This window comes from Arachis hypogaea, chromosome 8 (genome assembly GCF_003086295.3).
Source record: "Arachis hypogaea cultivar Tifrunner chromosome 8, arahy.Tifrunner.gnm2.J5K5, whole genome shotgun sequence".
NCBI classification, from domain to species: domain Eukaryota; kingdom Viridiplantae; phylum Streptophyta; class Magnoliopsida; order Fabales; family Fabaceae; genus Arachis; species Arachis hypogaea.
This window is the reverse complement of record NC_092043.1, coordinates 39,686,133-39,710,397: the sequence shown is the minus strand read 5'-3', so window position 1 is coordinate 39,710,397 and position 24,265 is coordinate 39,686,133. Positions and strand designations below refer to the sequence as shown.

Below are 24,265 nucleotides of genomic sequence, written 5' to 3'. Positions count from 1 at the left end.
TTTTTTAATGGTCTTTAAAAAAAAGAAAAAATAAAAAAAAAAAGCCAAAAAGAGAAAAATACAGGAGCAACAATAGCAAAGCATGAACTCACACGCACATTGATGAAAATGGTATTATTGTGCGAATAAATTATTTGATCAATTGGTTAGATTTTGTTACCAAAAGAGTGAAAAGATTTGCTCATCTAGCTAGCACTACCGTTAATATTTTATATGTATTGAAAAACGAATTTAAGACTTATTTGGATGAATTTTTTAAAAATTTTTTTAATATTTAGATATCTCATATCAATATATATTTTTATTTATTAATTATATTTAGATACAATAATATAGAATTCTATTTATTTATTTATTTTGTTAAAACATATTTTTTCTAATATAAAAGGTATGTTTTTTAAAAAGATAAAAATTACATCTTTTAAAAAAATTCTATTGTTTTTATTTTTACTTAACAAAATTTATCAAAGACACTAAAATTTTAAAAAATATATTTTTATTAAAAAAGATTTTTTTTTCCTTACCATTTAATAAATTTCAGACACACATTCAAATGCATCTAAGTCCATTGAATTCAATAATCACTGCAATATGTTTCCTTTTTAAAATTTTATTCATCGATTCACTTAACTAATGTGGGGTTGACACGCATTAATTAAACTTTCTTTAAAATTTCTTGTGTTTCATTAATATTAAAGATTATAGATTTATAGATTATAAACTAATAAATTATAGATTTTATTTTAATTAGCATAGGCTATTTCCAACACTATTTTATTTCTGCAATAATTTGTGGCTTATGGATCCGGCAGTAAACCTTTTAATCTTTTATCATTTCAAATCAAGAAGAAAAATATAAAAAGCAATCTTTATTATTTGTATGGGTTTTTGTCTCTAACGTATTCATATAAATAGTAGTGCACATATATATAGAGATATCATTCACTTCCTCTAATAATCTTATCATATATTACACTATTATTACATATATCTTTGCAGAATAGTAGATATACTTTTCGGATTACTAATTGGGAAGCATGGCCAATCGCTTCACACTATATGCCACACTCCTCCTCCTCTTTACATCAAGTAAGTTCGTTATTATAAGAATAAATTTAAAAATAAAAAACAGATTTATATCCTATCTATAATTACTATTTTTTGGCATAAAAAATTTAAAGGTTCGCAAAAAGAGATAAACAATTTATATCCCTAAAAGATTCGGCGATTAGTTCTACAAAGCTAGCAATATGGCAATATGAGGTGAAAAAAATATTCAATTATATTATTTATATAAAAAATTAATTATTAAATTAGTTATTTATATAGAATATATATTAAAATATAAATTTTATATTAAAAATAACATAAACAACACATATTGTTGTTTAAAAAATGTCTACGGGAATTAGTTATATCAAATAAAACTATCAATTTCTAATAATTTATTGTTTAATTTGAATCCAGTCTTATAAATATCAAATTAATTTACATCTTTATAGTTAAAATTGTTAGTGATTAAATCTTTCACCGTTAAACATAATTAATAACTTATTTTATTTAGAACATATTGTTTAGTGTACACCTCATATATATATATATATATATATATATATATATATAATTATAAATTTTTTAAAACTTCGTCGACTTAATTGGTCTTAAAATTTACAGCATAAAAGATTCACGGAATTAAAAAATTATTTTTACAAAAAGATCGGACAAAAATTTTTGTCCGCCAAAAAAACTAAGCTCCTATAAATTTAAAAAGAAAATCAAGTGATAAGTTTTTTCATCATTATTTTCTATATAAGAATCTTATTGAGTTATTTAATTTATTATCATGTAAAAGAGTTTAATTTTAATATAAATTAAAAAAATAAATAATAAAATTTTAAAATTAAATATTAAAAAATAAAAAATATACATATAATAATTATATATTTTTCTATGTTAATAATATTATAGGATTATTTTTAATATGTCCCTTATCATTTTATAAATTTATTTGAATTATATTATGTTATTAATTTTATTTTTTATAGAGTTGAAAAGTTAGAGAGAAATAAAAAATGAGAGAAAAATAAAAAAATGTAGAGAAAAAAAAGATGGAGGGAGTTCATTAATTAATTTTGGAGAGATAAATTTTATTTTAATTATAATAAAAAAATATCCTATAATATATTATGTTGATGGTCAAAATTAGTAATATAAATTATAAATTATAAAATAGTCTTATAAATAAAGTGAGAAGGGCAAAAAGAAATCGAAAAGAAGAGAAAAAGAGTTAGAGAGATAAAGAAGAGGAGAGAAAGATAGAATTTTTTAATTATGAAAAAATATTTTATCTCAATTAATTGTAATAAACAAATTATTATGTGACATATTTTAAATATCAAATTAGTAATATAATATAAAATATAAATATATTTTAATTTTAATTTTAGTTTAATTTAATTTCAATTGTAATTAAAAATGTCTTGTATTTTTATATATTTTAGTTGTTAAATTTAAAATTAATCATTGGTAATAATGTATAAGAAGATAAAATGAATAAAAAAATAAAAAAATAAAAAAAACAAAAACAAAAAATTCTTTAATTTTAAAGAAAAAAATTGTTTAATTATAATAAAAAAAATGACATATACTACATTATATTATAGTACTAAAATTAGTAATATATATATATATATATATATATTTATATATATGCTTCTGAAAATTTGAGGTTATGTTCACATAATATTTTCAATATATATTATGTATGATGTATCTATATATGTAGGTACCCTAATGGTTATGGGGGGCAGTGAGAATAATTTGAGGCCAACAAAGACATGTGAAGAAGGTACCCCAGAGTATGGATACTGTAAAGACAAAAATTGTAATGCTGAATGTGTTAAGAAGTATCCTAAAAAGGGAACTGTAGGATTCTGTTATTACATAAGGGATCCAATCTATTCAACTTGTCTTTGCCAATACCCTTGCTAATGGTACAAGATACAGCACGCTTTTGCCTTTGAAAATAAATCAACAAATAAAAACAGGCACCTATGATATAGATACTCTTATATTGTTAATTTACCAGTTCAACTATTAGTATATGATTATTTAATTAGTAGCCGTTTTTTTTTTTTACTAAAGTTTATTGAATCATTCCACTAACTACTATGTGATCCGATTTTCTAATATTTTTTTATGGCGCCCAAAATAATGAGATAACACTTTAAATAGGTTTAATGATAAATATGATCAATTGCATTACAAATACATCAAATGCATATCACAATTGTCCAACCAAATATATAAACAACATGACTGAAATGAAAGTAAAAAAGTAAAAATCACACTTCATAATGGAAAAATAGCCTTAAGTTTTGGACTCAATATCCTAAATTAAAATCTATTCTTACTGGTCACATCGAAAAGTAAAAGTCTAATTTCTCAGTCATTCAAATTGTACAATATATACAGACACGATATAGGATCAACACATCAATTCTAAAATTTTATAGGACATAAGAAAACACACGCGCGCGCACACACACATATATATATATATAATATTTTTTAGATAAATCATGATAATATTTTAATATTTTATTAATATTAAAATATAAATTAATTTTTAATTATTTTTAATATATTATTTTAATTATATAAAATAATTAAAATATTTTTTATTTTAATAAAAAATACATACTATTTTTAAATTTATTTTAAGAATATATGTTAAAAATAAAATTAAACACAGTGACACATGATTTAATTTAAGTGTATTTAAATATATTTAGAGTAAAAATTTTTATTTTTTATTAAGATACAATTGAATACAACAGAAATATATGACAGACAAGTGTCAATAAATATTATATTCGAAATATATCTAACACACGAATACGACAACTCAGCAAAATGTCTATATTTTATATGTCAAATCAAATCTAACATATTAAATAACGTATAATACTATTTATGATATAATTCACATTCGACCCCCCAAATATTGTTGACATTCAAATCAAACTAATAATAAGCAATATATTCCTAACAAATGATCTCCATATTTGAGAAAGACAAATCAACAAACTTATTAGTTTCCAATTATAGTTTTTGAAAAATATATAAAAAAGAATAAAATAGAGTTTTTTTGTCATAAAATAAAAATAGAGTTTAAGTTAGGTGAGATTATGAGAAGACAAGTGTATTTTGGAAAGGAAAAGTATGAGGAGACAATAGTTTTATTGTACAATGTGTATAATGAGATTTAATTATAATTAAAATTAAATTATAGGTAATTATTTAATTTTGGATTCTTTCTAATTTGAAATTTGAATTAAATTAGGATTACCCTCAGTTATAGAATCAAAACAACAAATCTCTCTCTCAATCTGTCATTACCTCCTTTCTCTCCATCGCTTATTCTCTAACCAACCCTTATCTCTCTTCTTCGTTTCTCAACCCAGATCACCTTAACCATCACTCCCCAGCCAACCAACCACCGTCGCCCACCCTCTCTCTCTTCTCTTTCTTTCCTCTTTCCCCCATTTCTCCCTACCTTGTTTGCTGCCACACAAGTTGCACCTCAAATGCATCAAACCTTTCCTTAGATCCATATAGCATATAATACCTTGTTAGAGTGTCCTAAATGCAATTTTGTCGTCCGAATTTAAAAATCTAACGGTCCAGGCATGTTATGAAAATTACTTTAACTTTATTACAAACCAATTACAACAGTTTCAGCTAATTCTTTGGTTGCAGTGGCAATAGGAACACATCAATAATTAGAAATTGACGACACTAGAAACAAATTTGAAGAATAACCATCCAATATACTATTAAAGTAACCATCCAACATACTATTAAAGTAACCATCCAACAAATATCAACCTATTTTCAACAATGGTCAGCCTGCATACGTCACGTTGCATGCACATGGTCCACACGTAAAGGGACAAAAAAGATTTAAATTTAACTGCTATATAAACACGATCCCAAACATTTCCGACCTTTCCCGAGCCAAAATTAAATCAACAAGCATATCAAGATCATAAACTAACTATATACTCTACAGTCTCTGCGATAATAAACAGCAACCACTGCTTTTTCACCATGGGTCATCAGTGATTTAATCAACAAAATATATTTACTTTCAAACATGCAACAACTATAAACAATCCAAAAATAACAACAAAACCCACTTACATTGGATGGTTATGATTCTTCTAGAGATGATGTTCTTTGTGTTTCCGGTGAACGGTGTGTTGACGAGCAGGTAGGTGTTTTTTCCGGGTCGGCTGCTCCGTTGATAGGAGAGGAAAGCACCCACGCGATGAGAACTCTGATGCTGCTCGGTTCGTGGGTGAGCGCTCCTTGATTGCGTTCCTGGTCGGCAGCGTCGTGCCCAGCGGCTTCGTTGCATAGACGGCGGGATGTTCAAGACCAAGAGGGCACCGTCCTTCATGTCAACGATGAGGATTAATGGGTTGATGGGTGCCCTTCCTCGGTTGCAAAAGGGTTTGGATGTGTGCAAAGATTGAGAGGGTTTGGGTTCTGCGCCGTTACTGGTGTGTGCAAAGATTGGGGGTTTGGGTGGGGGGGGGGGAGGGTTGGGAAAAAACGCCGAAACAAAAGGGTTGAGTGATTTGGAGAAAAAGTGTAAATACGAAAAATTGAGTGGTATGTTAAACTAAACAGCCATAATAGGATTAGGGTTATTAATTGGTTAATTCTTTCTATTAATATTAATTGAGTCTAATAAACAGTCTATTGTATACATTGTATACATATCTCATTATCTTCCTAGTTGTGCTCTTTTGAAAATACTATATTAGTATGACCCACAATAGAATAGATTAATGTTCTTTTTAGATTTTCTAAACAAGGTAGTAAAAATTGACAATTTATCTAAAAAGTAAATAGTCAGTTTTAATTATGAAAAGATTGAAGCACTGGTGATATTAACTACGATGACATAACTAATTTAAATAAATTTTGTAACCATAAAAAATTATATCCATTTGAGATTTTTAACCAAATGTTAGTCTATAAAAAATGCTATTAATTTTCAATTCTATGTAACTTGTTGTTATTAATAATGTCATCCAAATTTTTTTTTTCCGAATACTCTCCTTCTTTTTTTCATTTATTTTTATCTAATCAAAATTATAAATCCCAATTTATAAAGATGAAATAAGACAAAGATAAGAACATAAAATAACATAATTAATAACATAAAAATTTTTAGCCTAAAAAAATGTAAACAAAATTTTAAATGTGTCAAAATCAAAGAATTTGAACTTCACTAGTTACAGAATAAACGCAAAAGAAACATAAAAAAAGCACAAAAACAATAAAAATCAAATTGGATGATACCATCGAATAAAAGAAGAAAATAGTAAAGTGAAGAATGGCATGAACAAACAAACTCCCACTCTCTCTTTCAGTCTCTCTCTCCAACAACAACAAAGAATAACAATTTTTCTTCGCAACCTATTAAGTATTAACTCTCCCTCTCTCGACCCATAAATATAACCCCGTTAGCAAGGGCAAACCGACATTCATTAGAGGAGTGTTTGTCCCACTGAAATTGTAAAATATATATATATATATATATATATATATATATATATATATATATATATATATATCCTCTTTGTTTTATTTTCTTTACCTCCACAATAAATTATAAATGACTTTTTTAAGATTTATGTTAAAATAGATTTAATATTAAAATTAAAAATAAATAATTAATAAATAATTGATATACATACTTCTTTTTTAATTTATTTTAAAAAATATTTTTATAATTATATATAAAAATTAATATTTAATATATAATTAGACTAATTATTAATTATTAATACTTTCAATCACTCTAATTATAAATTATTAATTTTTTTTAATTGGCAATCATTATGATATAATTTTTAATCAAAAGTAAATTTATAATTTTTTTTGTGACAATAAGGTATTACAAAACGCAGAAATCAGATATCCAACCATTGAAAAAATGGCATTCACCCTGATAATCACATTAAGAAGGCTTCGACATTACTTCCAAAGTCATGACAAACCAACCACTACACCAGATACTAACACGCTCATATATGGTGGGCCGATTAATAAAATGGTCGATAGAACTCTCAGAATATGACATCTCATACCAACCCAGAGGATCATTGAAATCACAAATCTTAGCCGACTTTATCGTCAAATTCACAACAGCAGATGACACCTTTTCCATCTGGGAGCTATACATCGATGGAGCCTCTAACGAGAATGGTTGTGGAGCTGGAATCATCCTCAAAGACAAAACAGGCGTGTATGTTGAGCAGTCAATCAGGTTTTTGTTCACAGCAAGCAACAATCAGTCTGAGTACAATAGACGGCCTACGATTAGCAAAGGAAATAAGCATTCAACATCTCAAAGTAATTTTTGACTTGCTATTGGTCGTCAAACAGGTAAATGGCAATTTCCAGGTACGTGACCCCTTTTTGGAACAATACTTAGTTAAACATTGCAAAAAAATTGATACAGAATTTTTAATATTTTGATATTACACATGTACCTAGAGAAGATAATAAGAGAGCAGACATTCTATCTAAACTAACTACTTCTAGGATTGTTGATATAGCCCTAGCATTATCACAACTAATGTTTGGGGAACCAAGTATTTGTGGTATAAATGTTTTTGCTCTGTCAATAACAACAGATTGAAGAACATCCTATGTGGATTATTTGAAAACAGGCAAAATACCTACATCTGAAAGAAAGCCAAAACTTTTAAAAACATGAGCAAGCTACTTCACCCTAATAGGTGACGACCTATACAGAAGAGAATTTTTTCGGCCACTCCTGAAGTGCCTGGGAGCCGAAGAATCCAACCTTGAAATATCAAAAGTACATGAAGGAATTTGTGGTAACACACATAGGTGGACGCCGCGTAGCTACAAAACTCCTCAGAGCAAGATACTTCTGGCCTTCGCTTAAAAAAGATTGCATAGATAAAGTCCAACACTACGATAATTGCCAGAAATGCTCACTGGCAATACACACACCGGCCAAACTGTTACATACGTCAGATATCGGATGGCCTTTCCACAGGTGGGGGGCTTGACATCCTCAGGCCTTTCCCAATCTCTCGGGATCAGGTAAATTTTTACTCGTTGTGATAGACTATTTTACAAAATGGATAGAGATGCAACCACTTGCTAAATAACCTCAGACAAGGTAAAATCTTTCTTATGAAAATTTCTTATATGTAGATATGGTTTGCCAAATGACATCATAACTGACAATGGTCGGCAATTTACTAACAGAAAGATAGCATTCTTTTTACAAAATCTTAACATTAAACACCATTTTTCCTCCATCGAGCACCCTCAGACTAATGGGCTCGCCGAGGTTGCAAACAAGATTATTTTGCAGGCTTTGTGAAAAAAACTAGCCAATGCCAAAGGACAATGGGCCGACGTAATTCCTGAAATCCTGTGGGGCCATAACACCACACCACATTCAACAACAAAAGAAACACCATTTAGGCTAGTTTATGGTGCAGATACAATGATTCCGATGGAAATCTCACAAGGGTCATTATTCATGCCCGAGGTCGAGCTATACGACCTAGGCTGATTAACGACAAGTCGACCGACCTGTTCAAGACCAGGACTGCCCGACCTCTTCTCAAAGAGCTCGGCCAAGCCGCTACAAAGGCCCAAGAAGGCCCAAACAGAGGAACACGACCCAAATCTAAAGGCAGCCCAAGCCTAGAAAGATAAGGGCGCTTCCCTTAAAGATAAGATAACTCTACTCAAAGATAAGATAAGATAACTATCTTATCTCCAGAAAAGGTCACTCTACAAATATTATAAATACACTGGAGCACCCAGGTATAACTCATACTCTGATTCTACTAAAAACCTGCTTAATATCATTGCTAACTTAAACATCGGAGTCCCTTGCAGGTACCCCCACCCTCCGGTGACAAAGGTTCAACACCACTACCCAGTCTAACAAGTCGGACACGGCGGCTCCGGCCACCATCATCAAGTCGGACACAGCAGCTCCGACCAGTATAGAAGATCTCGTCCGAGATCAACCTACAGTTTCAGGTAACCCTCGGAACAGTCATCAAGGACCGACCTTTTAGATGATAACATCAACAATGAAAACAGACGAGATGAGCTCAACACATTAGATGAGGAACGCAAATCGGCAAGTCTTCGGTACCAAGCAATGCAAATTTCATACAGCGAAAAAACAACAAAAGAGTGCAACCCAGGACATTACAAGAAGGCACCTCGTCCTACAAAAAGTAGAAGATATTCGAAAACCTCCAGGACAAGGAAAGCTCGCCGCCACGTGGGAAGGCCCTTTTAGAGTTTCAAAGGTACACGGACGAGGAGCATACTCTTTACAAACCTTGGAAGGAACCGAGCTTCCAAGCACATGGAATATATCATCATTATGTTCTTATTTTAAGTAACTATGTTTGTAACATTGAGTGGTACTCTTTTTCCTACCGCCAAGGTTTTATCCCGCACAGGGTTTTACTCGGAGAGGTTTTAATGAGGCCACCCAATTCGCATAGGAGGACATTCTCCAACGTAGTCGAAATAATATTTCATATTCCCTACAAAATTTTTCTAACCAACAACACACAGAGTTTGAATTTCAACAAATGTGGCTAAAGCGTTATATCATTTCAGCAAATGAAAACAAAAGTTTGTCAAAATAAACAACAGTACTGGTGTTTACACACCACACAATCCACACTATTCTACAGAATCAAAAGTGCAAACAAACAATAATATAATTTAATGTAGAACGCCCTAAAATTAGGGACTTTTTTCAACAGTCTCCGCATTATCATCTTCCAATTCATCTCCAGCTTCATCATCTACGAGCTTCTCGTTGACCACTATCTTGGTGACGTCAAGGCTCCCAACATCAAATTCTGGAGTAAACGCTTTCATCTGGCTGACGGCACAATTAAACCCCACCGCAAACATCTCCATCATCCCATTCTCAAGTTCATGCACCCTAGAAGTTAGCTTCCCTTTCTCATTGTCAGAATCTTTAATCTAACCTTGCAAAGCTCGGATCTGATCATGCAGTTTAGACATTTCTCCCTCCATACTCTTCATTTTTTACGTCATATTAATAACGACTTCATCTCTTTCCTTCAAAGACTTCTCCAACTCCAACACCTTATTTGCGTCTTTCTTCTCTTCTACTTCGAGCAATTTTTTTGTTCGGCCTATGCAAAACATCTTGGCACCAATAACCTGAGACGTAGGCAAAAAACTCCGTTCATAACATTACTGAATAAATTAAAAAGGGTTTAAAGTGACAATTAGATTCTTAACGATTTTGGTTTTAAACTAATTAATCTTTGAAGAAAAAATATCAATTACGTTCTTCATAATATCAAATGGTGGACACGATATGTCTTTCCGTCAATTCATCATATAATATTTAATAGTAGTGTTTATCTGCATCGTTAACTACAATGATATGTTTGTTTATAATCGTCACAAAGATTGCAAATTTTGGAACGAAACTTCATCTATTTTATTAGAATTCGTAATAAATAAAGAATAATTTATAAAGGATAATAGAAACTCAATAGATAAGGTGAACTTCACCGTCCTTCCTAAATGACATGGCCTTCATACTTGTGTGGCAACAATGTGACACATTACAATACATAACAGTACTGCTACCATTAAATTTTACATAATAAATTAACAAAGGACATAATATATCCATCGTTTGCTATCTTGAAAGACCTAATTGTTATTTTATCCTTTCTATAATGTCCAAAATAATGAGATTCAACATTTAAAATAGTTTAATGATAAATATGATTGATTTCATTACAAATTCATCATATAAATACAATTGTCCAGCCAAATATGTAAACAAGATGACTGAAATGAAAGTACAAATATAATTCTTATTGGTCACATGAAAAAATACTCAACCATGATATTTGCATTGACTCCATTAAAAGACTCTCCTAAATTATCCTTCTATCGTCTTCAACCTCTTGGAAACTCTCACCATCTAATCACCCCGAGTTTCCCTTGGACCCCAACCACCACCCTTTCCCCTCTTGATCTCCTTTGCCTCTGTTCATCTTTGCCGCATTCATTCGTCTTCGCCTACCCCTGTGGCACTGCTATGCCTTCTTTCCTTTTCAAGGCAGATATGGACTTGTCTTATTACATGCTTCCGGAGTTGTTCCGATGCAGAGCAAGGCTGCTAACGAGCACTACTTTGAGCCTTTCGCACTCGCAATCTCAGTCCAAGTCACAAATGAGCCATAGCTTAACAAGGTGCTTCTCCTCTTTCTCATACCCGCATCTTGCAGTCGCCAACAGTGCCCCCCTTAATTCATTTACTGTTGATGCATTTTTATTTGGGGGTGCTATCAGAGAAAAACTTTTAATATCCCTTTTGATTTCTCAGGGACCTTGTATATTTTGCCCCAAAAAAGTTCAATTTTTGGACAAATTTTCAGTGCCTATATTCTATCTAAATGCATTTGGTTGAAGGTTGAGGATGATTTGTGAGCTGGATGAATGTTGCAATGGAAAATGGCAGTGTTGAAGAAGATGAAGAAGAAAGATGTTGAAGATGAAGGAGGGGATAATTTGGAAATTAAATAGGTAGAAATAGTAGCTTATCATTATTGTTTTTTGGTCAAAAGAAACTCATTTTGTCATGGGTACTTCTCACAAGTTTTGAGTTGTTTTTTTTTTTTTCATAGGTAATTTCGTGAGCATATTCACTCTTCATGGATGAAAATGGTAGTTATTCCCTTTTTTTTTTAATTCCTGAAAATGTTTACATAAAGAAGCTCTAAAAGTAACTCCAGTCTCCAGGTAGAAAGTTTCATAAATACCGAATAAGCTCCACTGCAAACTTCCCTTTCTTTGTTGAGTTAATTTCTCCAATCTGCACCCAACATAAAGATGAAACAAAATCAGGATCTTAATTTGTATGCGCCAGCTTACACAGACATCCAATTATATATTACTACATCGACAAAAGTATTCAACTCAACCACCCGCTGTCCGAAAAGTCATATGTAATGCAAGTATTCGATTGGATATCAATGTAAGACTCTTTTAACGTTGTTAATGCATAAAATAAAACATAACTGAAAGTGCTATGTAACAGTATATAAAGTCATTCATGTGATGCTAAGTTACCTTTAATCTACCTCTTCCACTAACTGATACGATGTCTCCACTTTTCAGTGTGGTTCCTTTGGTAGTAACAGGGGTCCAGTTTATACGCACATCACCATTGCTACAACAAAACTATCATATATTAACAATCACATTGTTAATGTCATATAAATCTTACCAGCGTCTATATAGTAAGACTTATTGATGAAAAGGTATATAATACAAATTACAAACAACATCACATTATTTTTTACTGAAAATTCAGTTGGTCCTAAGAAAATACTAAAAAGAAGCATCTAAGCATGCTCGTAGCATAACATGACAAAATTTTGATAAAGAAAAAAAACAAGAAGGCATCAATGTAATCAACCATAAGTCCAGAAAGAACACAGGGAATGCATGAAATATGCACAAAATCATGTTCCTTCCTTTGATAACCAATTATCCACAATTTTAAAATTCCCGAGGGTCGATTTGCAGTATTTCAAAGTTTAGGGGTTAAACTATAGGGTAAAGTAAGTTTTTTGTCCTTAACATTGGCAATTTTCTTCAAAATTACCCTAATGTTTAATTCCATTTAATTTTGTCCCCAGCATTTTAGATAGAGTTAACGTTCAGGAGTAGTTTTGACACAAATTGAAAATGTTAAAGACAAAATTAAATGAATTCGATGTTAGGGGTATTTTTGAAGAAAATCACAAATATTAGGGACAAACAGCATACTGTACCCTAAAGTACACATGATGTGGTTAAAGGCTTAAAGCTAATTGAATTTGGGTGACATTGAATTTATGCATATGTTTTAGTACATTTTTGTGGAAGATTCATAGTTAACGATATTTCACAAGCAAAATCAAAACATAAAACAAAACAAAAAGATCTTAGCGACCATTTCAATTTAGGCAAACAATAATTTAGAATATTCTAACAGAATTTGAATATATGTAGGTACAGCTGCTGGAGTTGCCAACCTGATCAAATCAACTAGCTTGGAACGTGAAATCTTAAAACCTGCACTAGCCAAGGCATCAACTCTGAGTGATGCTTCTATAGTTTTAAACGTGGTTGTTCTGCACAAGGGGGAAAAATCAAAATGATAGTCTCAGTACCAGAAATAAACATTCATGAAAATATGAGATTGAAACCAGGATCAAAGATGCACCTTGGTGGCTCGTAATCAAGAGAAATTAATGGTATCTTACTGCAACTTACAGGAACATTACGAACCTGCATAAGAATAAAATATAAAAGTTTAAGTCCTATCAAATCACAGTATAGAACTTACCTCAGAGCAATCTATACAGAAAATCACACTGCCTCAGGGCTCCGATGTTTACCAATGTGCCACCTTTTCAGAAACTTAATATCAAAATGCTACTCTTTTGAAACTAATTAGCCAGATGTCATTCTTCCTATATTATGATAATTGATCATAATTAAAAATAAAATAGCAAATCAGCTGTCACCTTAGCAAAAGGTGGCATTTGGCTAATTAGTTTCAAGAAGGTGGTATTTTGATAATAAGTTTTGAAAAAGGTGGCACATTAGTAAATAACCGAGCTTGTTCGATCAAAATATGGGCAAGATTCAAGAATGCTTTGGAGTAAAAGGGAAAGGTAGATTAAATTGCCAAACTTTATGTTACCATAACATCAGTGAAAAGGTAAATAAATTCATCTTGTAATAAGGATGGATACTCTCATATGGTGCCATACCCTAGTTAGATATATTTTGGAATTTGGATGGTCCATCATCCTAGGGCCTAGATCAGTTTGAAACAAGATTGATCCATATCAATGAAAGAATTATCAAATATGTAACATTGCACTTAGAAAATGTCTCTTGTTCTGATAATTAGATGCTTATCAAGAAAGGTAAATTGCAAAAAGCAGTATGTGAAATGGAGATACCTTATCCAATGACGACATTAGAAATTCAACAAGCTCTGGTACGACAAGTATCTGAGCACCCTGTTCTCCCTGGGTAGAAAAGGTGACAAAATCAATTCAAATATGTGTTGTACCTACTATAGCTTTATAAACAGATTTGACTGTTTATTTTTTTCTTTTGTTCTTTTATGATGTTATCCACAATGCCTGATTTGTTTATCTAAGCATAAGATAAAAGAAACACGTAAACAAATAACAAATTGATGTCGTTAAAACATTAAAGATAACAGCAACTTTATACAAGAATGTTATAATATGCACAGGCCAGAGGGATGTATCTAAAACAAATAAACAATAGAGAACTCATGAACAGGAAAATTCTTATGTAAGAGGTAATAATTTGCAGATCATATTGTATCATATTGCCACTGAAGTTCATTATATTTCCATATAGCTTATAATCAGGCTTTTCTTTGACAGAATCTTCATATCGTTGGACTGGATAATGAAGTCTTTTGAAATGTAAAAGAATCATTAAACAGTGTAATACAAATTTATGAAACAACATGTGAATCTGGTTAACTAATTATATATTAACTTCTGCCATATTATACCATTTGCACACTCCTCAGTACAAAGCGATAGAGCCCCATTTCAAGTAAACCTTCATGTATGTAATAAATAGAGAGGGGGAAAATTTTATTATATTAAAAATAAAAAGGAAAAAGAAAAGGAAAAGAAAAGACAAGAAGAATACCTGCAATATAATATCTCCAACTTTCTCCCTAGTAATTCCTGTACCAAGAATTGAGCCAAGGAAGTCACCATGAGAACAAGATTCAAATCGAAAGTTCCCAGAGACACTGAAAAGAGCAAATTTATGCAACCATTAGAATGGAGGTCTAGAAGCACCACCAATGGATGTGGTGTGCTTGATAACATAAATTAGAAAATACAAGATTTACCTCAATGCCGAAATGATATCTGGATCGCTTGTCAGTTCTTCCGGATGTCCAACAGAAATTCGACAACGTTCAGCCTAGAGAATAAATTATATATGTAATGCCTACGTACACATACAGAATAACCTGCATATCAAAGGAATGGAGCAAAATTTTATGTGTATTTACCTGGGGGTAACCTCCTTGAGCAATTGCTTTCACGTCTGCTAATTTTTCCAAAACTTTCATAGATTCTTTAAGCACTGGAGGTGTTAGAAAATCTGTATGGAGAATCTCTCGTCTTAATGATGCACGTCTAGCCTACAATAAACGAAGCAATGAGCATCAGATTTTCATGAGAGGAAAAGGCAGAGCAGCAAGGTTGTTCACGACATGAGTAATTAATGTAATTACAGAATGAAAATATATGTGGACCAGAGAAAGAAGTACCATCTCAAGAATATGCTTCACTTCTTTTATTACACTTTTCTCTACCACTCCATTCAGTAGCTCATCAACATCTCCCTTTATAGCTTGCACTGTGTGACTTACATCTGAAGCTTTACATCATAAGGCATTACTTAGAAATGTGAAAACTTGGATCATAATTGTTGGCTTGTAGCTATTTTGTATAACTACTCAGCTCCTTTCTCACTTCAGATTAGATTGATGAAAATATTGGCCATAGTTCAATTGGTTAATATGCAAGTGAAGCACTTCATTGTTATTAAAGGCTGAAGTTTCAACCTTCATATGCTAATGCTATAAGTATAGATCACTCCTTCATCACCAATGAACATGTAGAGAAAAGTTATTCATGTTTAACCATCCTCTACTTCAAAAGTCATATAAATGAAAATGCAATCAATTAAACTCTACAGTGTAAAGCTCTGAAATTGAATTCTATTATTATTAGGTATTCATTTTTTAACCCACAACATATATCCTTTGTTTATCACTGCCCCCAGAATTCCAATCCCCAAAAAGATTGCATTTTTACACAATTTAACATAACGGGTACGCAAAAAAAAAAAAAAAAAAAAAATTTATTGAGTTGCACATGGCACTGGAAATATCCAAAAAAGAAAAAAAAGGATGAGAGAGATAAAAATGGGACCTGAAGAAGCAGAAACAGAGAGAGGCAGAGTGCAAAGGGTCCTTGGGAAAGAGAAGTAGGGATTGGTAGAGCAGAGAAAATGGGATTGAGAGAGTGCGAAAGCTTGAGCTGCTGCTCTTCGAAGACTCCATGAAGAAGTTCCGACGATACTGGCAGTGGCAGCAGCCATGGCAGCAACAGAAACGAATCTAAGGCAGCGAAAGAGGGGAAGAAACTTCTGCTGCTGGTGATTTTAGAGAGAGGAGCATAGGAAGAGGGGAAGAAAAGAGAAGCGTAAGAAGCATGCCGCTACGTGTGGAATGTGGATATCATCCGGTTCAATAATACGTAGCGTTAAACCCAAAGTAGAAGTCAATATTCAAAATTACATTTAAATTTGACCTCCACTCAATTTAATTCTTCAATTAAAAATTAATCCAAATTGTACTTTAAATTTTTATAGAATATTTAATTGTGTCACGTTATTAGTTACATTAAAACAATGTTGTTTTATTTCTCTTTCTCTTTTTTTTTTCTTTCTTTTCAATTGAATATGTAAATTTTTTCTTTTTCTCCTTCTCTTTCTCTTCTTTTTTCTTTCTCACCCTAAGTAAACAGAATAATTTAATCTAACTATGATGATCTTAAACTTATACTACTTTGATAATATTATGATGGTTTGATTCCTGCTGAATCTTCTGGTAGCCTTTCAACAATAGATGTGTTATTTATTGTTTTCATGCTCATATAAGAATTTTCAAGTATGAACAGAGGTTTTTTTGTTTTACAGATCACTGATACATAGTTTGTTATGATTGTGATTTGGATTTATAATCACAAACCTTCTTATAATTATAGAGCAAATTCTCTTATTTATCATTGTATTAGTTTTGGGATCTCAAACAGTCATGACTCTACTAATACTTCTCAACTCACTTTCATCTTAACTCCCCGCTGCTTTTACTTTTTGGGGTAATGGAACATGTAGGTGAAGTTAATGATGATGACAACGATAATAATGGAGGTTTTGAGTCTTTGTTTGTCATCGAATTTTTTGGATGCGATGAAAATGAGAATTTTTTGGATGGTCCAATTTTCTTTGTGGTATTCTCTGGTTAAGAAAATGGAGAAGGGAAATGGAGAAGGGGGTAGTGGGATGGTGGTAGAGTGGTGGATGAAGAGAAAGTGAGGAGAAGGGTAGTGGTGATTGTGCTGGTAACTAGGGTGAGAAAAAAGAGAAGGAAGGAAGAGGGAGATGGAAGATTTAGTGATAATCAAATTGAGAAAGAGGAAGAAAGGGAGTTTGTTTAAAACGGTGTTGTTTAGGCACAAACAGCAAAATTATGTCGTTTTATCGTACCACGTCATCTTGCTAGTAATAGAAATAAACTGATAGGCCAACTTGAGTTACGTCTTCAAATTTTAGGATATAATTTGGATTAATTAAAATTTGAAGAGCTAAATTAGATAGGAGCTAAAGTTTCAGAGGTCCTTTTAAATATTAACTCCCCAAAGTAGTCTTCAAATGAGCAATATGGTCCAAAAAATCTTCATTCCACTTTGTGTTGTATAGATACTGATATAGATACAAAAAATAATATGATATCCAAATATATAGATACTGAGATACACACCTTCTAAATTTTTATAAGAAATAGAGATAGAGCATATATAAAATATATAATATTTTCAGGTAAATTATAAGTATATTTTAATTTTTTATATTATAATATAAATTAATTTTTTAATTATATAAATTATTTTAAAAAATTATTTTAATAAATAATAATATATTATTTCTAAACTCATTTTAATAATACATATTAAGAGTAACATTAGACACGTTGATACGTGATAATATTTAGGTATATCTAAATGTGTTTAGATTTAGAAAAGAATTTTTTATTTTTTATTAACACAGTTGAACACAAAAGACACACATATCGGACGATAAACGTCATATCCGAAATGTGTCTGATATGTAGATACGATAACTCTGCACTACTTTTAATTTCTCATATTCAAAAAGATACACCTAGTTGGATATAGATTCTCTAAATTTTGAATTTTACTTTAGAGAATAAAGTATGATCTTTTACCCTTGAATACTCTTTCATATTTACTCTTGGTTGTCCCACCTATCAAATAAATGGTGAGAGATCATACTTTATCCTCTAAAGTGAGAATTCAAAATTTAGAAGATCCAAATTCCACCTAGTTATACTACTTTTGAGCTTAACTCTAATATATCTGACGCAAACAATTTTGGAAAACTTGACTAGAATAAAAGTTTATTAGGATACAAGTATCAAATATAAAAAAAAAATTAGGAGTAATTTGAGTATTTATTAATAAGAATAAAGAAGTTCTCACCTTAGACTTATAAAAAAGACTAATTTTCAAACGTATAAAGTATGAGTAAATGGTCAAATTAATTGACTAAATCTTTAAAGTAGTCTTCCAAATTCGACTCGTATACCAATTGTATCCTGAGTTTTCAATTGTACTATTTGGATCTCGATATTGAATTCTAGACTCTATAAAAGTCTTCAGGCCCATTTTTGGCATGACTCGGCAGTTGAGATGGTGAGTTGATACAATCACTGCCACTTTGGCATTGATAACGGCTAGGTGACGTGGAAAAGAGATGTTAATACTCCATAGCAGTTCTTGTTTGCATTTATAAACCCTAGAACCCATCTTCTTGTACTTCTTCCTCTTCTACTTTGTTTCTTCTATATTCTTGTTGTTCTTCTTACTCTTTTTCCAAGTCTCAACGAAACTTTTGAAGACATGTACCAAATGATAAGGGCCTAGTCATGTAGCAGGGAGCTAGAGCCACTCGTCTTCAACTGCAAACTGGACAAGTAGAATTTCCATCCACATCAAGTACAACAATTGCACACATTAACTCAATGAGCATCACTATTTCCAAAATTCAACAGTTTTCATGTCATGTATGGTGAAGAAAAAGTTTATCCCATATTCCATTAATTAAAAATAGAGCATCTCATCTTAACAAAACAACAAATAAAACCCTAAACATTTCAACAACGATGAAAAAATTCCAACTACAGACAAACAATAAAAACCAATAAGCACCCTTCAATCATCAATGGTTAGTAAAAAATAATAAAAATAACAAAATTGTCACTGTTTACTAACCTCACTAATAATGACAGTGTTGCCTCCTCTTGTTACACGCACTCAGTAAACTCAATGGCGACACCAGTAATAACACGCAGATCCTCTTAATCGCCAACCACATCACCATACTAATCCTTCACCATACTAATCCTCTTGTCACTATTTAATATTTTCTCTCATATATTTTTTTTTTTGTCTCACTTAAAAAATATATGATAAAAGATCACATTTTACAAAAAAAATTGAAAAAAAAATTTGAGAGGATCTATTTTTGCTGTGCCACATCAGCTCTCTGATCTGCTGAGTCATACCAAAAATGGGTAGGAAGACTTTTATGGAGTCAATTTCGAGGTACAAAATAGTGCAATTGGGAACTCAGAGATACAATTGGTGCACAAGCGGAATCTAAAAGACCACTTTAAAAATTTAGTCCAAATTAGTTCCCGAAAAATCACTCATTCTCTACATTAGTCCCCAAAAGATATATTTTAATCAAATTCGTCCTTCAATATTTTAAGTTAGTCATTTTAATCCTTTCGTCACTTTCGTTGCTAATGACGTCAAAATTTATTGATATGACACGTTAATTAACACCACAACACGCACCTAGTAGTCCTAACTGGCGGCTAACATGATTAATTTATAAAATTACATCAAATCAATCCCAAATTGAGAGATTTCAATGTCTCAAATTCTCCTCTCAATTAGGTTTTGATTTGATCTTATTTCATAAATTTATCATGTTAATAATAGTCAAATAATATTTTTATGTGCGTATTGTAATATCACTTAACGTGCCACATTAATAAATTTTGACGCTATCAACAAAAAAAATGATAGAAAGACTAACTCGATTAATTTAAAAATTTTGAATGACGAATTTGATTAAAAAAAATTTTTGAAGACTAATTTAAAAAACGAATAATCTTTCAAAAACAAATTTGACCATCATCCCTATAAAAAATATCCTTTTGGGTATAACACATTGCATCAAAGACAAATGGTGAATGACGTAAATTAACACGATATTCACATTCGACATGGTATGACACATAAACATTGCGAGCTTGTTGCTTTTGGCAAAGTCACTGCACCCATTTGTTTGCTATGCAGTGAGTGTGTCACTACACCACAGGTTCATAAAAGTAGGGCTGTCAAATGGGCTAGCCTGGCCTGTTTAGGCCCGGCCCGTTAAGCTCATAGGTTAAATGGGTTAGACCATTTAAGTCTGCTCTATTCGCGGGTCATAATTTTTCAGCCCGGAGCGTTTATGGTAAGCCCGATTGATTAAACGGACCAGACCATTTATCCTTTTATTTTATTTTTTGAAAAATATTTTGACAAAAAATATTACTTTTATGTCAAAAACCTTTAAAAATAATATTTTTTTTAGTTGATAGGTCAGATTTTCGGATCGAGAGAAATATCAGCTAAAGTGCTATTTATTTTTAAAAAAATGTAAAAAAAAAAATAAACAGGTCACCTATTTAGCCCACGGACTAGCCCGCTTAACCCGTCATTTTTTTCGAGTTAATCGGTTTCAATCCGTTTAGCCCGAAATTTAAACAGACTTAATTTTAGAGACAAAATCCACCCACCCATTTAAATAGATAAATGGACTGACCCGATGAATTTGACCCAGTTTGACGGTCCAACATGAAAGTACCATGTTTTAAAGGCATCAACTAGGGACCATTGGGGGAGATGGGTAGCCGGCTTCATGGTTAATTTAGGGTCCTGCTCTACCTTTCAAGCTGATTTTGGGGAGTTTGCTATGCATTGAAGACTGCCTGGGATTTAGGGTTCAAAAGAGTGGAACTTGAAGTAGACTCAAGGGCTGTATATGGAGTAATTATGAAAGGAAGAAAACTTAATCAGCACCCAAACAACTTAATTAAGAGTATCAATGTTTGGTTGAAAAAACAATAGAGCGTTGAAATCAAACATACCTTTAGGGAGAGTAACCAAGCTGCAGACTGGCTAGCGAAAAAAAGTGTGAAGGAGAGAGCTGCATGATACTGCTTCATTGACTCCCCTTTTGTGGATTTAAGATCCATCTTAGATGCTGATATGAGAAGGGCTTCCTTACCCCATTGTGTTATTAATTTGTAATTGTTTGTCTTTTTTTGGGGCTCTTAGCCCCGTTTGACTATCAAAAAAAAAAAGTGCTAATATGAAATTCACAATATCAAAACAAAAGGCATTTTTTGTTTTTATTTCAAGTTAACACACTTCTTTACTTTTGAAAGAGGTATAAATGTAACACCCATCCATGTGATTCCAGAGTCTATTGTAACAAGCTAGATTTCGAAAAATCATAGCCTAAAAGGCTAGCTATTATAGCAAAAAAGTCTCAAGTCTCAGGATTTTTTTTAAAATAAATATTTTATTTAATAAAATATATAATTTATAATATTTTTATGAAAATGTACCGTATTTCATTTACATTATAAACGAAATAAGATACAAAACAACGTAATCGTATCACATTTATATATGTAATGTGTAACGGTCTTATCTCGTTTACAGTATAAAAGAGATACATACACTCTTTTTTTTTACACATTTATATATATATTGTTCAGAGTGCCAGATGAGTCCTTATTACATCCATTTCTTCAACTTTTCTCTCACTTCTACTCTTTTCTAATCATATTATCGAATTACTAGGAGATTATGGTGGTGTTTTTTTTATGTTTATGTTAAAATATACATGTGTAGCTATACTTAAAGTACTTTTATAAAAGTAGTATGCAATATATGTTAGGCAAATGAATATATTGTTAGCAATGGTTTAAATAATAGGATATAATTTTAGGTATTAATAAAATGGATTTGTTATTTAAATATTTATTTGGGTTTATTTTTCTTTAAATTAAGTTATTAAGTATATGTTTATTAATTATTTAATTAAATATTTTTGGTTAACTTAATTAAGTAACAAGATGTTTATGCTTCTAGTTATTAATTATTTTAGTAAATTGTTTTATTTAAATTTGTTGTTACTTAAATTAAGTTATTAAGTTGATGGCTTACTTGTTCTTACTTGTGCTAAACACGTATACATTCCTCTAATCGTACGCATATTCTTAACGAAATAACACATACATGATTAACATTTACACATAATATAACAGTGATAAATGATATTAATTACACAATAGTTAAACGAGGCCTCACCAATATTCGAGATTCTGTCGAAAGGTAACACAGAGACTCCACGGGCATCCAACTACATATTGCTAGAAATAAACATGGTACTTTAATCGGTCTGACTCCACTACTCGATACTCAATACTTCTGCAAATACTGTAATTCTTCACACCCTACATCACTGCATCCCTGATCTCTACTCTTGAATGTGACCAACCCGAAACTCCACACAACCGTCTAAGTTGTAATAGCCTTCACCCGTGTTGGAAAACGGAGTTTTCTCGTGCATCGCGTCCAAATCCAACATCTGATAGTGATTGGGTATAGCTGATAAGGCCGGAATTTAGTGCGGGGCAAGAAAAAGATACCAAACTGATGCCTCCAACAACGTCTCGGGTACAAACTCCTCTTCATCATCATCTTTAGACGAACCACTATCATTGCTATCTGCAACATATTCCTCGTCGGATTCCTCACCATCCACGTCTATGTCTTCCACTGGACTCGCAACGTGTATCAGTGGTGGTGCGAGAGGTAAGTCGTCCTGCACAAATCTGAATGGCCAGATCCACCACCACCAACATCACCGACCTCCACAAAAAGCTCCATAACTTGTTCCGCCATGATTCTCCCATGAATGTCAAACATGAGGTGCATATGATCGTCGCCATGGAGCCAAAACAGATGGAACCAGAAAACTCCATTTCCATCGGTGCTAGCAACCTATATCCCACCTTTCCAACCTCTTTTCTCCTGCTACCACCAACGCTACTCAATATCAGACTCTTCAGCTCAGACAAAGAACTAACTCGCCAGGTGCAACAGAATGAAATTATCACACTCAAATATGACCTCGGTGTCACTGTTTCTTATATGGTAATTGAGATACACACTTACAACCACATATCCACCACTACTGTACATTTTGGCTTATTTTTTGGAAGAAAAACGTAAGTGAAGAAGAAGTGAGATGTTTGTGAAGAATTCAAAAGATTGCACATCCTTTTATAGCTGCTAAAAATTTGTCGTAACGTATCTCGTTTACACTATAAACATCATAATTCCTCACGTATCTCGTTTATAGTGTAAACAAAATAGGAGTTCACATATCTCGTTGACACGGTAAACAAAATAAACATGTCTAGTGTTTCGTGCCTTATCTCGTTTATAATGTAAACGAGATACGTACACTCTTATTTTCGTTTACCGTGGATAAGAGATACGATACAATTTTGTAAAAATACTATAAATTGTTTATTTTGGTAAATAAAATATGTATTTTATTTATTTAAAAAAACTTCCAAATTTTATATGACTTTTTTTCAAATAGTAGTCTCTCAAAACTCATAAGGTGAATGCTATAGTGCATTTAACATTGTGTCTAACTTCCTAAAAAATTAAATAGATAATATTTAATAAATTTTAAATATTTTACTTTTTACTTTAAACCATAATTTTCAGAATCGAACTGGTGATCGAACCGATTAGGCTACTAGATCATTGAGTTACTGGTTCAACCGGTGGATTACCGGTTGAACCAATTGACCCGGTCCTATGTAAATAAAAAATAGTCAAAAATTTAAAATTAAAATTAAAATTAAAATACATATTTTCACTAATATTTTAAGAATATTTAGCTATTCTAAAATAATATGAAATAAGAACAATATGTATTTTATTATTTTTACTCTATCATAAATATTTTTATTTTATTTTTATATTAAAATAACTATTATTTTTAAATTTCAATAATTTATTAATTAGTTTATATCTATTATACTATTATATACTACTACAAGTATTTATTGAAAAATAATATTAATAGATATTATATAATT

At 31.4% G+C, this 24,265-nt stretch overlaps 1 protein-coding gene across 4 annotated transcripts; it reads right to left on the bottom strand.

Moving 5' to 3' along the window:
* Positions 1 to 10,855: 10,855 nt before the first annotated feature.
* LOC112707417 (uncharacterized) lies at positions 10,856 to 16,494 on the bottom strand. 4 transcript variants are annotated; one of them, XR_011864839.1, is made up of 10 exons: positions 16,149 to 16,487; positions 15,482 to 15,585; positions 15,221 to 15,352; positions 15,056 to 15,129; positions 14,848 to 14,953; positions 14,112 to 14,180; positions 13,364 to 13,428; positions 13,173 to 13,271; positions 12,223 to 12,333; positions 10,856 to 11,965 (listed from the first exon to the last, which is right to left on the bottom strand). XR_011864839.1 is itself a non-coding variant. In XM_025759156.3 (10 exons), the coding sequence occupies exons 1-10, from the start codon at positions 16,315 to 16,317 to the stop codon at positions 11,903 to 11,905; spliced, it is 981 nt and encodes a 326-aa protein (XP_025614941.1). In that variant the 5' UTR covers positions 16,318 to 16,494; the 3' UTR covers positions 10,856 to 11,902. The 4 variants fall into 4 exon arrangements, 2 of the variants coding, with proteins under 2 accessions (XP_025614941.1, XP_025614940.1); XR_003156050.3 differs by having other exon boundaries at positions 15,482 to 15,591; positions 16,149 to 16,470; XM_025759156.3 differs by having other exon boundaries at positions 12,223 to 12,322; positions 16,149 to 16,494.
* Positions 16,495 to 24,265: the final 7,771 nt, after the last annotated feature.

What these genes read in the sequence shown, in the direction of transcription:
- LOC112707417 (XM_025759155.3), bottom strand. Translation starts at nt 16,317, where the DNA reads ATGGCTGCTGCCACTGCCAGTATCGTCGGAACTTCTTCATGGAGTCTT. An exon ending in GATATCATTTCGGCATTGAG is followed by an intron (nt 14,954 to 15,055) that starts GTAAATCTTGTA and finishes TGCTCTTTTCAG; the next exon opens with TGTCTCTGGGAACTTTCGAT. An exon ending in CTTGATTACGAGCCACCAAG is followed by an intron (nt 13,272 to 13,363) that starts GTGCATCTTTGA and finishes CCCCTTGTGCAG; the next exon opens with AACAACCACGTTTAAAACTA.